This window comes from Myotis nattereri, assembly GCF_964212035.1.
Source record: "Myotis nattereri genome assembly, chromosome: 15".
In the NCBI taxonomy this organism is placed as follows: domain Eukaryota; kingdom Metazoa; phylum Chordata; class Mammalia; order Chiroptera; family Vespertilionidae; genus Myotis; species Myotis nattereri.
The window spans coordinates 53,892,051-53,908,838 of NC_138090.1; the positions used below are offsets into that span (position 1 = coordinate 53,892,051).

Here is a 16,788-nt window from a genome sequence, read left to right on the forward strand (position 1 = left end):
TTAGGAAACGTAGGGTTGAATGGTCTCTACCCGCTTGTTGACCTCCCTCAAGTCCTGGACGGGCCGAAAGTCCTCGGTGCTGGGCTTCTGCACAGGCAGCAGTGGGGTGTTCCAAGCCAACTGAGAGGGAACAAGAATCCCCGCTTCCCGCAACCTTCTTATGTGCTTGGCTATACCCCCTTGGGCCTTCTGACTCTTGGGTACTGCTTGACCAGGATGGGGGTCGTGCTGTTGGTGAGCTGGACTACTATGGGGGGTCGGTGGGACGCCAGGCCAGGAGGGTTATCTTCGGCCCATACCTGGGGGATCTCCCTCCTCAATGCTTCGAGGAGGCTACAGGGCGTTACCCTTGGCTCCTCGTGCAGCCTGTATATTTCCTCCTGGGGCAGGGTTACAAGGAACACTCCCAAACTTACCCCCTTCCCTCCTAGCCTAACATTTATCTCCCCTTCCTCAAAGGAGATGGTGGCCTTCAGTTTCGTAAGGAGGTCTCGGCCGAGGAGCGGATAAGGGCAGTCGGGCATCACGAGGAAAGAGTGGGTGACTTGGCCAGTTCCCAGGTTGGTGATTCGCCCCTTAGTCCAAGGGGAGGACTGGACCTTTCCGATAGCCCCTTGGATGGGCACACGTTCTTTGGAGACTGGTCCAACTGGTTCCTTATGGATTGAGAAGGTCGCGCCGGTGTCCACTAGGAAGTCTACTGGTTGCGCCCCCCCCCCCCCACGGCCAACGTTACCCAGGCCTCTCGGGGGGCCATAGAGCCCTGACCCCCCTAATCCACCTCCTCCACCAGCATGGGCAGTGGCTTCTTCCCGGCCCTCTTCGGACACTCATTCTTCCAGTGTCCATGCCCTTTACAGAATGCACATTGATCCTTTCCCAGTCTTTCCCGAGGTGGGCCTCTCCCCTTTCCCCAAGGGCCTCCCTTTCCGCCCTTTCCCTCGCTCATGGCGACCAGGATTTGAGCCATTTTGGTGTTAAGATCAGCCGTCGGGTCCTCTCGGTTATTGAAGACCTTCTGGGCCACCTCCACCAGTTCTGAGATTGACTTCCCCTCAAAGCCTTCTAACTCCTGCAACTTTTTTCTAATGTCTGGGGCCGACTGGGACACAAACGCTACGTTAATGGCCCGCCTATTCTCTGGAGTAGGGGTCCTCAAACTTTTTAAACAGGGGGCCAGTTCACTGTCCCTCAGACCGTTGGAGGGCCGGACTATAGTTTTTAAAAAAAACTAGTCGGCTGCTAAGCAACAGGCAGCGGCGGCAAAAACACCCAGCGGGCCGGATAAATGTTTTCAGCGGGCCGCATGTGGCCCGCGGGACGTAGTTTGAGGAACCCTGCTCTGGAGCATCGGGGTCTATGGGTGTCTAGACCCGATATGCCTCGCACAACCTCTCCAGGAACGCGGCTGGGCTCTCGGTCGGCCCTTGGGTGGGCTCAGTCACCGCCGAGAGGTTAGTGGGCTTCCGAGCCGCTGCCCGGATGCCCCGCGATAAGAGTCTGGGGGTACTGGTCCAAGGCCTCCCTCCCTCTCTGACCATTCACTCCCCAATCTGGTCTGGAGCTGGGGAACAGCGCCTGGATCCGCCTTGCATCCCCAGAGGGCTGCCCATCTGGCCCGAGGACCAATTTCCTTCCCTCCGCCTTCATCCTCTCTCTCTCCTCTGAGGTGAAGAGGGTCTGCAGTAACTGCTGGCAGTCATCCCACGTGGGTTGGTGGGTAAAAAAGACTGACTCCAGCAGAGAGGTCAGACCCTGAGGGTTCTCAGAAAAGGAGGGATTTTTATTCTTCCAATTATACAAATCACTAGTTGAGAAAGGGACGCAAATCATGAAAAAGTGGCCATCCGGGCCCAGGTCCGGGGCCCAGCCTGCCTCAAGGGCAGGAGAGGAGCTGGGGCTGCCGGCCCAACCCCCGCCTCCGCCCCCCCGCCCCCCCCAGGCTACATATTCCGTTCCCTGTCTGATAGACTGAAGGGGTTGGAGGACGACAAAGCCCCTCCCGTCGGAGGGACGCGGACTCACCGCTGAGAGGCTCCGGGGCGGGGACCCCAACAAGGACTCCAGCGCCGGCAGCGCCCTCAGCCTTCCCTGCGGGGAGGGGGACGGGAGCGTCAGCTTTAAAGACAAACACCCTCCTCAGGGGGAACCGCCACCTCCCCCTCCACAGCCGCTTCCGCGTCTGCAAAGAACTGCGCATGCGCCTCCCTGCGGGGTGGGCGGGGCCAGAGCCTGAGCTGAGCGGCTCCGCGATGGGGGCGGGGCCGAGCCCGGCGGCCAGGCCTGTGCAGGGACAGAGGGAGGGAGGGCGGGGCAGGAGCGAGGGGGCAGCCCCGGGTCCCTCCCCCTCCTCCCACAGGGACAGCCCTTCCTGGGGGCGTTTCCCACGTCATTGTCAGGGTTTTGGCTGGGGACGCGGCTGTGAAAGGATTCACAAGGGAGAGAAGAGACAGGAGCAGAGGTGTTTATTTTACTTCTCTGAAGGGAGGAAAGGGCCAGGTGCCCTCTGTTAGCAGAAGGCAACCAAATGGAAAGTTCAGAGGTAAAACTAAGGTTCAAAGTGGGCTTTTAAATGACATAATTAGTGTTAAAATGCATCATGAATGTGATTTTTGAACAGTAACCATTTGTTATTCTCTGCACCTCCTTCTCACAAAAAAACCTTGGTGTTCACCTAGAGCCTCTCATTGAGCAGGTGACTGCAATAAAAATGGTTATAATTTATCCAAGACATAGAAGCCATATGTGAGCAAAATGTAAGAACTCTTAGATAAAAACATAGGGTTAAACCTCCATGACCTCAGATTTTACAATAGCTTAAGATATGACAGCAACACAAAAACAGAAAAAGGTTAAATAAATTAGTCATCCTCAAAATGTATGCTCAGTGCATTCAAAGACTCTAGGAATTCAGGGAAAATACCGTCTACTCTATATGATGAGAAAAAGTAATTTTAATTCACAGATCTTGAAGCATCTAGTATCCCTATTTCCCCAAGTCCTACAAATCACCAACCAAAATACAAAGATCCCAGATGGGAAAGATCAATCTCTGCTTTCATGTCCACCAATATTTGCTTTATTTACTCAGTTCCTCCAACTTTGCACCCATAAATATTTACAAGGGTTTTATCCCCTTCATAAGTTCATCCCTTTATTATTAAGAATATCCCAGTGAACAAAATTCATGTATATTAAAAGGGAATTAATTGCTCTAACTAGCTTGGCTCAGTGGATAGAGCATCGGCCTGCAGCCTCAAGGGTCCCAGGTTCGATTCCGGTCTTGGGCATGTACCTTGGTTGCAGGCACATCCCCACTGGGGAGTGTGCAGGAGGCAGCTAATCAATGTTTCTCTCTCATCGATGTTTCTAACTCTCTATCCCTATCCCTTCCTCTCTGTAAAAAATCAATAAAATATATTTTTAAAGGGAATTAATTAGCACAGATATTTTAATATTGATATTTGCCCTTTCTCTATAAAGAAGTGTGAGAATTGAAAGGAAATTAGTAAAATGTATATGAAAATCATATATAAATTTATTAATAAACAGTACAAAAGGATATAACAACAACAGAGGCATGATATAAAAACGACAAAAACATGACATGAAAACAACAAAAACATGATATAAAAACAACAGTGATGCAAACAATGACTGATAAAGTGATTAAACTTATTCTAGTATCTGCCTGTACACCACATTAAGAGTGAAAACACTTTCAGAGTGCTTGACTAATTTCCCTTCTGATGAAGTACTTAGAACCTTAACTGTAACATCACATGCTCTTCAAACTCGAGAGAAAGCAGCATATACCTGACCATGTGCAAAAACGGGTTCAGGTAGGAACATGCCTACTCTGTCTAGAGTTTGTGTTTGTGATTTATTAAGTCATCAAAACTGCTGGCATCACAGGAAACCATCGTCAAATCAATTTAAATGGGAGGCCAGTCAGTGTCAGATGGAGACAAATTAATTCTTGGAATCAGAACAGGCTCTCCCTCTTCAGATCCTGTTAATACTTCAGCTTCGATAATGTTAGGTCATAATCTTTTTTTTCTTCTCTTTCCCTTTAAATATATTTCATTGATCCTTTTCAGAGAGGAAGGGAGAGGGACAGAGAGCTAGAAACATCAATGAGAGAGAAACATCGATCAGCTACCTCCCGCATGCCCCCCACTGGGGATGTGCCCACAACCAAGGTACACGCCCCTGACCGGAATCGAACCCGGGACCCTTCAGTCCGCAGGCCGATGCTCCATCCACTGAGCCAAACCGGCTTCGGCTGGTCATAATCTTTTGATAATAAATCTGGTACCATTTGAAAGACCCCATTTACTATTGAGATTTCTCAATAGCATGATGATTGCACTCACTTTCAATTTTAACTTATATCACGGTATTCCCGAAAGAGTAATATTATTCACACATATATAATATTATATATGTGTGTATCCAGAATTGAATAAAAGATTGGCAAGGCCAGGCACCAGTGGAAGTCCTTCCCCTTGCATTGGGCTTCTGACTGGCCCCTAATATTTCCAAATTATTATCATCTAGTCTCTATCACTAGCGCACGGCCCTTCTCTGGATCCTGAACCCTGAACCACGAGGGATGTGAATCGCACAATGTGTACTTTATATCAATACACCTACTCAACATTCCTCACTACAGTACCAGAATATGGAACTACTGTCTAGATGGGATTGAATTCTATGAATGATCTGGAACCCATAGTATGTCCTATAACAGAACAAATTCATAAAGCTCCTGATCCAGATGGGTCCTGGTTAAAAATATCAGGAGACATATATACACAGGAATGCTCCAGGGGTATGTCAGAAAGTAGAAAAATATGGAACTATTGCAGGTGGTCTGCAGGTGAACGGTGACGCTGAGATGAGTTCGGCAAGCAGGATTGAGCTAAGAGAAGCAGAGGGCTACCGCTCACTCAGGCATGTAGCAAAACCTCCAAAGCTCGCATGGCTTTTATTTGGGAGTACATCAAGTAACAATGGAGTACAGCAAGTGACAATGGTAAACAAGCATGCCTATGAGATCATCTTAGCTAAGTTATCCATTAAACTATTAATTTCCTATCTACACCAATAAAAGAGAAAGATGCAAATTGACCATACGCCTGAATGCTTCCCATTGGCTAACCCCCGAACGCTTCCCATTGGCTAATCAGCAGGATATGCAAATTGACTGCCAACCAGGATGGCGGCCGGCAGCCAGGCAGCTGAAGCAAACAGGAGGCTTCCTTGCTCCAGTGATGGAGGAATCCAAGTTCCTGGCCTGCGGCAGCACAGATCTGAGCTCCATTTGCAACAATGTTACAATTATAGAAGCTAAAGCAACCCCAGATTCCTGCTTTCAGCTGGCAGCCGGCTCAGAGCTTGGAGTGCCAGTGATGGCAACAGAGTTTCAATTATAGAAGCTAAACAAAGCCCAGATGACCTGCTTTCAGCAGCAGAGGCCTCAAGCTGGAGTCGGCCTCAGAGCTAAAGCCGGCTCTCAATTCCAGTGACAGCCATAGAAGGTAAATAAATACCTGAATAAAAAAGAAAAAGGAAAAAAAGCAGAGGTTGGGAGCTTCAGTCACCCGCCAGCCTGAAAACAGCCCTCAGTCCACAGGCCGAGTCTAGCCACTGAGTAAAACTGGTCAGGGTGAGGAAACAACTTTCTTAGCTCCAAAACTTTCTCATCATTAGATATTCTCATTATTAGACCTGCCCTATTACAAATCCATAAGAAATATAGTTTGGAAGAGAATTTAAAAATTCTACATAACACTAACATACAGACATATCAAGATGACTTGTATGTGGAAAAATATACAGAAATATAAAATTTATGGTGTTCTATTAAAGAAACACGTATCATTTTTATTTCTCTTGTGGAACTTTAGAAAATAAAAGGAATCGTCTGACCCAAGTGGCTCAGTAGTTAAGGGTATATCTGTGAACCAGAAGGTCACAGGTTGATTCCAGGTCAGGGCACATACCTATATTGTGAGCTCCTTCCCTAGTGTGGGGTGTGCAGGAGGGAGTCAATCAATGATTCTCTCTTATCATTGATGTTTCTATTTTTCTCCCCATCTCCTTCTTCTCTAAAATAAAATAAAAATTGTATTTTTAAAAAATAAAAGGAATAAAACCTTAAATCTCTTTTATAAGACAAACAACATTAAAGATACTATGATATTTGCCCTGGTCGCTTTGGCTTCGTGGATAGAGCGTCAGCCTACGGACTGAAGGGTCCCGGGTTAGAATCCAGGCAAGGGCATGGACCTTGGTTGTGGGTACATCCCCAGAAGGGGATGTGCAGGAGGCAGCTGATCGATGTTCTCTCGCATCGATGTTTCTTTTGTTTGTTTTATTGCTTAAATTATAACAAAGGGTATTACGTATGTCTCCTTTTTCCCCCCGCCCTTGACAATCCCCTGGCCTCCACAACTCCCAGTGTCTTAGTTCCTTTGGTTATGCTTATATGCATGCATACAAGTCCTTGGGTTGATCTCTTACCTCCCCTGCCCACCCCTCCCCTCCCCGGCCTTCCCGCTGCAGTTTGACAGTCTGTTCAAGACAGCTCTGCCTCTGTATCTATTTTTGTTACTAAGTTTATAATGGTCTGATTAAAGATTTCAGGACTATGTTTACATTTGTATTGTTTCTCTCCAGTATGAATTCTGATTTCAACTAAGTTTTGCATACTGAATAAGCTTTCAGAAATTCTTTATATCTGCTGGGCTTCTATCCAGTAATAATTATCAGATGCTCTATGAGATACATACACTTTGACATATGCCTCGTAATTTATAAGGCCTAATTATATCATTCTCTATCAAGATTAAACCTATGGTTAAATCTTTGGCCAAATACTCTGATTACTTGTTTTTCTTTAGAATGTTGCTTAAAATGTTGCCTAAGTTTGACTACAACTTAAAGGCTCTCTCACATTTTCTACAGTATAGGCTTTCCTCCACTATAAAATCAATGATGCTCGGTAAACTTTGAGGGTAAATGCTCCAGCCCATTTCCGAAGTTTGTAAGGACTCTCTTTAGTAGGAAGCCTCTCATGTACAGTAATATCTAAATAGCCCGGAAAGGCATTTTTATATTTTGCACATTTATTTGGCTTCATCCCAGTACGAATTTTGTGATATTCACTAACTTCTCCCTGGTAAACACTTCCAACACTCCTCACATCTGTAAGACTTCTCTCAAGTATGAACTCTCTGATGATAAGTGAGGGATGAAGAATGCCTAAAGGCTTTGCCACATTTTCCACATTTATAAGGCTTCTCTCCAGTATGAACTTTCTGATGTCGATTAAGCTGTGAGGAGACCCTGAATGCTTTGCCACATTTTGTACATTTATAAGGCTTCTCTCCAGTATGAACTCTCTGATGTCGATAAAGCTGTGAGGAGTCCCGGAATGCTTTGCCACATTCTGTACATTTATACGGCTTCTCTCCAGTATGAACTCTCTGATGCATAATAAGGTGTGAGGATCTACCAAAGGCTTTGCCACATTCTTTACATTTATAAGGTTTCTCTCCAATGTGAACTCTCTGATGACCAGTAAGGTCTGAGGAATGGCTGAAGGCTTTGCCACATTCTGTACATTTATAAGGCTTCTCTCCAGTATGAACTCTCCGATGTTTAGTAAGAAGTGAAGAGCTGCCAAAGGCTTTGCCACATTCTCCACATTTATAAGGCTTCTCTCCAGTATGAACGTTCTGATGTTGATCAAGCTGTGAGAAGACCCTGAAGGCTTTGCCACATTCTGAACATTTATAAGGCTTCTCTCCAGTATGAACTCTCTGATGTCGATTAAGGTGTGAGGAGTCTCTGAATGCTTTGCCACATTCTGTACATTTATAAGGCTTCTCGCCAGTATGAACTCTCTGATGTCGATAAAGCTGTGAGGAGTCCCTGAATGCTTTGCCACATTCTGCACATTTATAAGGCTTCTCTCCAGTATGAACTCTCAGATGCATAATAAGGTGTGAGGATCTACCAAAAGTTTTGCCACATTCTTTACATTTATAAGGCTTCTCTCCAGTGTGAACTCTCTGATGACCAGTAAGGGCTGAGGAATGGCTGAAGGCTTTGCCACATTCTGTACATTTATAAGGCTTCTCTCCAGTATGAACTCTCCGATGTTTAGTAAGAAGTGAAGAGCTGCCAAAGGCTTTGCCACATTCTCCACATTTATAAAGCTTCTCTCTAGTATCAACTTTCTGATGTTGATTAAACTTTGTGGACTCACTGAATGCTTTGCCACATTCTGAACATTTATAAGGCTTCTCTCCAGTATGAACTCTCTGATGCGTAATAAGGTGTGAAGATCTACCGAAGGCATTGCCACATTCTGTACATTTGGAAGTCTTCTCTCCAGTATAAATTCTCTGATTTGCAGTGCAACCTGACAGCCAATTACATGTTTTACCAGAATCTTTATATTTATAAGGTTTTTCTCCACTATGGATTTTTTTCATTTTATTTAGATTGAATACTTGACTGGAGATTCTGCCACAAGGATTCCATTTGTAAGCCTCCTCCCCAGTATGAACATTCTCTTGTTCACTGTAATTTGAAGACTGCTGAAAAGACTGGACACATTTACTTCCTTTGTGTGTCTTCTCCACAATAGGAATAAACTGATGTATCTTGTGATTGGACATTTCCTCAAAGACTTTTCCACCTTTATAATGGTCCTCTGCAAGCTCACTTGTCCGATGATTAAGATAAGACCCTTGCTTAAAATTTTCCCAATGTTCAATCCATTGGCAAGTGCAATCTCCTTTATGTGTACTCTGGTAATAGTCGGAGATAGAAAAATCTTTAGTGAGAGTTATAATTTCTCTAAACATGTACACTCATTCCATAAGTACCATTTTGTTATACTTATTAAACCAAGATGGCTGTATAAAAAACGCTTTCCTAATTTATTGAAATTATAGATAAAAAATAAATACAAAACATTAATAGACAAAGGAAGAAGAATGAATCCCTGTTTAAAAGACTGCCAAACTGCCCAGCCAGCATGGCTCAGTGGTTGAGCTTCGATGTATGAACTAGTACGTCATGGTTCTGTTCCAGGTGAGAGCACATGCCCAGTTCCAGGATCAGTCCACAGTGGGATGCATGCAGGCTGCAGCCAATGAATGATTCTCTCTCATCATTGCTGTTTTCCCCTCCCTCTTTCTCTCTCTTACTCTCTGAATTCAATAAAAACATATTTTTAATTTAAAAAATCGTAAAAAGATTTCCCAGTTGAGCACATTTTAATAGGTAAGTTATAAAGCTATACATTTTAGGAATTATTGCATGAATGTTTACTTCTACCCTACATTTTAAATAATTCAAACAAATATTTACACTAAAGAATATGTAAATTCCTAGCCTTTCCAGATTTCCTTTCCAAGAATGCATAACAATAAAAAGTTGTTTTCAATCTTCACGTACAGAAACACACTGATCTGCCAATGTAACTGACTTAATTTTTTTATTTATTATTTTTTTATATATATTTTATTGATTTTTTACAGAGAGGAAGGGAGAAGGAGAGTTAGAAATATCGATGAGATGCCGAAACCGGTTTGGCTCAGTGGATAGAGCGTCGGCCGGCGGACTGAATGGTCCCAGGTTCGATTCCGGTCAGGGGCATGTACCTGAGTTGCGGGCACATCCCCAGTGGGAGATGTGCAGGAGACAGCTGATCAATGTTTCTCTCTCATCGATGTCTCCAACTCTCTGTCTCTCTCCCTTTCTCTCTGTAAAAAATCAATAAAATATATTTAACAAAAAAAAAAGAAAAAAAGAAATATCGATGAGAGAGAAACATCAGCTGCATCCTGCACACCTCCCACTGGGATGTGGCCGCAAACAAGGTACATGCCCTTGACCAAAACTGAACCTAGGACCTTTCAGTCCGCACGTCAACGCTCTATCCACTGAGCCAAACTGGTCAGGGCATAACTGACTTTAAAGTGTAAGATAGCCAAACCGGTTTGGCAGAGTGGATAGAGCGTCGGCCTGCGGACTGAAAGGTCCCAGGTTCGATTCTGGTCAAGAGCATGTACCTGGGTTGCGGGCACATCCCCAGTAGGAGATGTGCAGGAGGCAGCTGATCAATGTTTCTCGCTCATCAATGTTTCTAACTCTCTATCTCTCTCCTTTCCTCTCTGTAAAAAATCAAAAAAGTATATGAAAAAATAAATAAATAAATAAATAAAAATAAAGTGTAAGATATCCCAAATGCATAATACCTCTTTAGATAACAATAATGTTATTAGACTAAGTGTTCCAGATTAGTTCTGTTTATATTAATATTCTCCCTTCTCATCACACTCTTCCTCAAATTCCAAGGCTCTCCTTAAGTATACATTATCAAAGTGACACCTTTTGCATCTCACCAGTATTATTTCAGGAAATAAATCTTGTAGTCCGGGCTTTGGCATAAGGGCCTGGTTATCTTTAGATGACATAGCTGTAAAAAAAGCACACAAATTCTTAAGTTTCCACAAACAGGAGAGTGCATTTTGAAGTTAACTGCACGTATTGACCAAATGACATTTTGGTGTACTTGAAGAGCATTAAATGAATTCAATCAAAGCTAAAGATAGGTTCAATGAGGAAAACTCACATCAAAGAGGGACAAAGAGTTCCTTAAACCTCCTGGCACACTATGGCAATATTACAAAAACACTCACAATGCCCAGTTTCTTTGCTGGAGAGAGAAACATGAGGGATCATAAAGAACTTAGAACATAAGAATTTGCCTGAAAGCGGTGGCTCACTGGTTGAGTTTCCATCTATGAACCAGGTGGTCACACTTTGGTTCCACGGCAGGGAACAGGCCTGAGTTGAAGGCTCGATACCCGATCATGCCGGAGGCAGGTGATCGATGATTCTCTCTTTTCATTGAAATTTCTCTCTCTCTCTCTCTCTCTCTCTCTCTCTCTCTCTCACTCACTCTCTCTCTCTCTCTCTCTTCCTCTCTGAAATCAATAAGGATATATTTAAAAAATAAAATAATCAAAGAACTTGTACATATTTAAGAAAAACCAACAAACATGTAGAAATATGAAGAGAATTTAAGGAACTCCTAAGACACTGACAAGTTGACCTCCACGAGGACACCAAAAAGACAGGATCGTGAAAAGGATTAGATAGCTTATATAAAAAGTTAATCATTTAAGATCCTGACAATTGGAGAAAGTGAAATACAAATGCAAGCAGTTCAATGAATTCTAAGTAGAACAATATGAACGAGAGAACAGATAAAAAAAACACAATGACAATATCATAAATCACAGAATACAATTCAAAAAGCATACAAAAATATAACTTTTCAAGGATAAAACAGGTCCCCTATGATCATTAGGGGATTTCTTAGCAGAAAACTATTGGAGGCTAAAAAAGGCACGAAGTAGAACACTGAAGCATTAAATGAACAAAAGCCACCGAACAAGAATACTGACAAAACAGATCAACAACGGAGAGGAAAAATCTTTTCCAGCTCCAAAACTATTTCATTATTAGATCTTCTCATTATTACATCTACCCTATAAATAATCCTTAAGAAATATACTCCTGGAGGTAATTTAAAAATACTACACAAGAGATGAAAATATAAAAATTGCCCTAACCGGTTTGGCTCAGTGGATAGACCGTCAGCCTGTGGACTGAAAGGTCTCAAGTTCGATTCCAGTGAAGGGCATGTATCTTGGTTGTGGGCACCTCCCCGGTGGGAGGTGTGCAGGAGGCAGCTGATCGATGTTTCTCTCTCATCGATGTTTCTAACACTCTATCCCTCTCCCTTACTGTCTGTAAAAAATCAATAAATTATATTTTTAAAAAAGAAAATATAAAAATTCCTTGAACAAGAAGAAATATAGAGAAAATTAAAAATCTGTGGTGTTCTAATAAAGAAACACTTATCACCTTGAATTCTCTTGTGAAACTTTAGAAAATAAAAGGAATATTCCGAGGAGCATGGCTCAGATGCCTCTGTAGCTCCTGCTGCGCGGCCCCAGACAGTGGCTGAACGTACACCTCCTTGGACATCGAAGAGCCAGTGTACCCAGTGGTCAGAATGAGACCATACCGGATTACAACTCTTCACATCCATAAGAGAAATACTCAAAGGACAGACTCAGTGAGCATCAAAGCCACACTGAAACAAGTCCAGCCCCATAAGGGTATATCCTGCACAACAGATCTTCCAGTGTAGACACAGCAGGTCATCACAGCCAGTTGGGCTAAAGGTCAACTCCTCCCAGTGATACCAACAGCAATCAAGGGTTAACTATAACAGGACTGCGCACACAGCCCACAAAGGGGTGCACCAAGAGCGTCCACCTCAGGTGACTGGGGAGGCTCAGCCACTGGCCCTATAAGACACTTACCACACAAGGCCACTCTATCAACTCAAGGAGACTTAGCAGCTACCCAGTACATAGAAACAAACACAGGGAAGCAGCCAAAATGCGGAAACAAAGAAACAAATCACAAATGAAAGAAATGGAAGAAAGCAAACTACTGGATATAGAGTTCAAAACCATGGTTATAAGGCTACTCAAGAATCTTGTAGAAACCCCTGACAAATTTAGTGAGACCCTCGAGGATATGAAAAAGGACCAATCAGAAATTAAGCATACACTGACTGAAATAAAGAATAATATACAGAGGTTCAACAGCACACTAGAGGATCCCAAGAATCAAATCAAAGATTTGAAATATGAAGAAGCAAAAAACACCCAAACGGAAAAGCAACATGAAAAAAGAATCCAAAAATATGAAGATAGTGTAAGGAGCCTCTGGGACAACTTCAAGTGCACTAACATCTGAATTATGGGGGTGCCAGAAGAAGAGAGAGAGCAAGATATTGAAAACCTATTTGAAGAAATAATGACAGAAAAGTTCTCCTACCTGATGAAAGAAATAGACTTACAAGTCCAGGAAGCGCAGAGAACCCTAAACCAGAGGAATCCTATTTTCTGATAGTATCTTAATTAGTGTATATAACATGGAAAGTGTACAAACACTGAGTTCCTAATTCACATACATCACAAAGCGTTTCTTTTCTATCGCAAGAACCCCCGACTTGTTGCCCTTTTAAAAAATATATATTTTTATTACTTTCAGAGAAGAAGGGAGAGGGACAGATAGAAACATCAATGATGAGAGAGAATCATTGATCGGCTGCCTCCTGCACACCCCCTACTGGGGAGCAAGCCCGCATCCTCATATTTGCCCTTGAACAGAATGGAACCTGGGACCTCTCAATCTGCAGGCAGGCGCTCTATCCACTGAACCAAACCAGCTAGGGCCCAATTTGTTCCCTGAGAGCTAGAATCTAACACAGAAAGCAAAAGCTCCTAGAGATATTAGAATAATAAAGGAAAGCAAACACTGCGGGTGGAGTAGGAACTTGGGAAAGAGTCATCCTTACCCAGGGAGGCCAAGTTGCTATAGTTCTCTGACATCACATCCATGTACAATTTCTGCTGAGCTGGGTCCAGGCATTCCCACTCCTCCTGAGAGAAATCTATGGCCACATCCCTAAAGGTCAATGGTTCCTGAAAGAAAAACACATTTACCAAGAGGACACCAGAAGAGATGATAATGTCACCCAACATGAAAACAGTGTCAGGAGAAGAGGTTTGGACCTAGGGGAGGATCCTGAATTATTTAATAGATCACTTTGACCAGTAACATTCTCTGATGTGTTTTCTAACACTGACACATGAGGATGACACATGCCCACCAATCCATGGTACAGATTAATGTTTCAGGAAATTTACTATGAGTAATCTTAGAACAAGATTATTCTGCCTGATCCAGCTGATGTGGCTCAGTTTTGCCTTGCTAACCCATGCACCAAAAGGTCTCTGGTTTGATTCCTGATCTGGACACACGACCAGGATGCGGACTTAATCCCCAGTGTGGGGTGTGTAGGAGGCAGCCAATCAATGATTCCCTTTTATCATTGAAGTTTCTATCTCTCTCTACCTCTCCCGCTCTGAAATTAATAAAAATGTATTTCGGGGGGGAAAAAGGAAAAAATAGCTGCAATAAGGTTAACAGTTTAGGCTCAGAGACACACATTTTACAACTATGGAATCAAGATGGTTTAATGGAAAAATTCTACAACTAGAAGGAAAGAGAAAAGCATACCAAGACTCAGAGGAGGCGCAGTACAGAAGTAAAATACTGAGGTGCGGAGGTGCTTGGGGAGGGGGCTGGCGGCTAAAGGCGAGATTGTTGTTTTCAATCGGGAGGGAGTCTCAGGCTCTGAGCTCTACTTCTTGGCGAGTCTCTAGGGACCTAGACTCATACGGGAGCAGGACTGTCTGGCATCGGTCGGAAATCGAGGGCAGCTTTCTCTCTGAGGGGTTTACAACGAGTACCTGGACACTAAGAAGCAGAGCCTCTGAGGGCAAGACTGAGAGCAGCCACAACTGCTAGCCAGGCCCTGTTGATCCAGTGGGACCTGCCCCGCCCAAGCCCTGCAGGGAGGTTTTTGCTGGATAGCCTCAGGCAAAGGCTAGATTAGCACCTCTCTAGAGATCCAGGACCCAATGTACCCAGAGGTCAGAGTGGGACCATCCAGTTTGCAGCTCCATGGAACCATAAAGGACACACTCAGGGGGCAGACTCAGTGAGGACCAAAGCCCCACTGAAGCAAGTCTTGGCCCATAGGGGTGTCTCCAGCACAGAAGTTCTCCCACTGCAGACACAGCTGATTCTCACAGCCAATTGGCCGTGAGGTCAATTCCTCCCAGTGATACCTACAATAATCAAGGCTTAAGCATAAAAAGACTGTGTACAAAGCCCACAGAGGGGTGTACCAAGAGTGTCCAATTGCCTCATCGGTCACCACACAGATCAGCCATGATTGCCGGCCAGGCTTAGGGATCCTACCCTATATTGAGGCAACAGACTCTTAGATTTAAAAATTAAAGCCGGAAAGGATATTCTAACACTGAAAAAACTGGATGATGCAGCGATGACATGCCTGGACTCTAGTTTACAGATTTTGTGCTCAACCCTGATTCTCATAACTTATAACTGTGGGACAAAGCAAATTACTTCTCTCTGCTTCAGTTTTTCTACTCATAATGATGAGGAAAATGGTACTACTGCCTCAGAAAGATCAAGTTATATACTTTTTATACTCAGGCCAAAAAAATGTAGCTGCCCATATAACAGCAAGATGCCTTTCACCTGGATGAAAAGTATGGTCACCAGGCATGCAGCGTCCTGGATTACAAGACGGATGTTCAACTGCCGGTTTTTGGACATTGCCCGAGGGGTCCCAGAATGTGTGAGGGCACAGGACGGGCTAAGGGACCCTCTATCCCTTGCATGAATTTCATGCATCAGGCCTCTAGTGATGAATAAAGTAATGAAATAAGGAAAGAAAAACAACCTGCAAAGGCAAGAACATCAGCAGTAGAGAAATTAATCACAGCTGTTAGAGAAAAGCAAACATAACTTCAGGCATAGGACACATCTTTTACCTGAGAAGCAGCCATTTGGTCCTGGTCCTGATAGGGGTCTGGGTTGTTTTCTCAGGTGACACTATGTTGAGGAGTTACAGAATGGGCCTTCAAAGAAGGAAGCACAGCCTCTTAATCAGCTCATCTCATTCACAGTCAGAAGGACCTTAAAATGCAGAAAAGGCCACCCCCTCCAGCCATTGTCACAGACAGTCCGGAACAATGAGCTCCTATATGGAGACCACACTGTGAAGTGTGTTTTTCCACCTTCATGTGTCTCTCCACCCAAAGACATCCACAAACTCCTACAGAAATGAAAACATGAGCTGTTGTCCTGACCCCCCAAACCAAACAGAGCACCCCCTTCCCTCCCCTGAACAAACTCTGCTCCTCAATCTCAGGAAGGAATCCTGCAAACCTGCAAATCCCTGTCCTCACCTTTCATCACCTGGTGCACCTCAGTAACCAATGATTCCCCACCCAGAGCAGCTGACCAACTCTATGGGGAGAGTGCTCCTGAGGGCATTTCTTAAAGCACCTCAGGGGATCTGAGAAGACCCAGAGGATTTATCTCAGGATGTTTTTAAATAATAAATTAAGTGCCAGACATAGAAACAGTAAATCCATTGAAGACACACACACACATAGAAAACACCACAGCAACAAAGCTAAGGCTTCTAATATTTCTTGAAAAAGCATCAGATGGTGACACATGCAAGGTCACCCAGTCTTTGCAATCCCAGGAAACGACAAGGGACCCATAACCAAAGGGCAAGTCTCTCCCCTTTGAGTGAATAAGGACTGCAATTGGAAGCTAATTATTATAAAACTAGAGGCTCAGCGCACTGGAGTGGGGGTATCCCTCAGCCCAGATTGTACCCTCTCAATCTGAGACCCCTCAGGGGATATCCGATGGCCAGTTTAGGCCTGATCCCTGGGTTTTGGTCTAAATCGGCAGTCGGACATCCCTCTCACAATCTGGACTGCTTCCTTCCAACAGCTTGCCTACCTGCCTGCCTGATCTCCCCTAACCACTCCTCTGCCAGCATGATGGATGCCTAGTGTTCCCCTGCCAACCAGGTCGCCCCCAACTTTCCTCCCCTATCAGCCCAGTGGACCCTAACTTCCCTCCACTGCAGGACCGTAAACCCCACTTGCCCTTCCCTGCCAGCCATCTTGTGATGACATGGGGGCAACCATCTTGTGAGGGCATGACACTCAATTTGCATATCACCACTTTACTTTATAGGACTCCCAAGCTTTATAAACT

At 44.2% G+C, this 16,788-nt stretch overlaps 1 protein-coding gene across 1 annotated transcript; it reads right to left on the reverse strand.

Annotated features, from left to right (window-relative positions):
• On the reverse strand, positions 1-15,985 carry LOC308530687 (uncharacterized protein; the record flags this gene model as incomplete). The annotated part of the gene is made up of 7 exons (XM_081107380.1): positions 15,540-15,985; positions 13,469-13,595; positions 10,428-10,501; positions 7,523-8,825; positions 2,026-2,091; positions 956-1,140; positions 1-120 (listed from the first exon to the last, which is right to left on the reverse strand). Exons 1-7 carry the CDS (start codon positions 15,552-15,554, stop codon positions 1-3), a joined length of 1,890 nt encoding a protein of 629 aa, XP_080963506.1. The 5' UTR covers positions 15,555-15,985.
• Between the last annotated feature and the right edge of the window lie 803 nt (positions 15,986-16,788).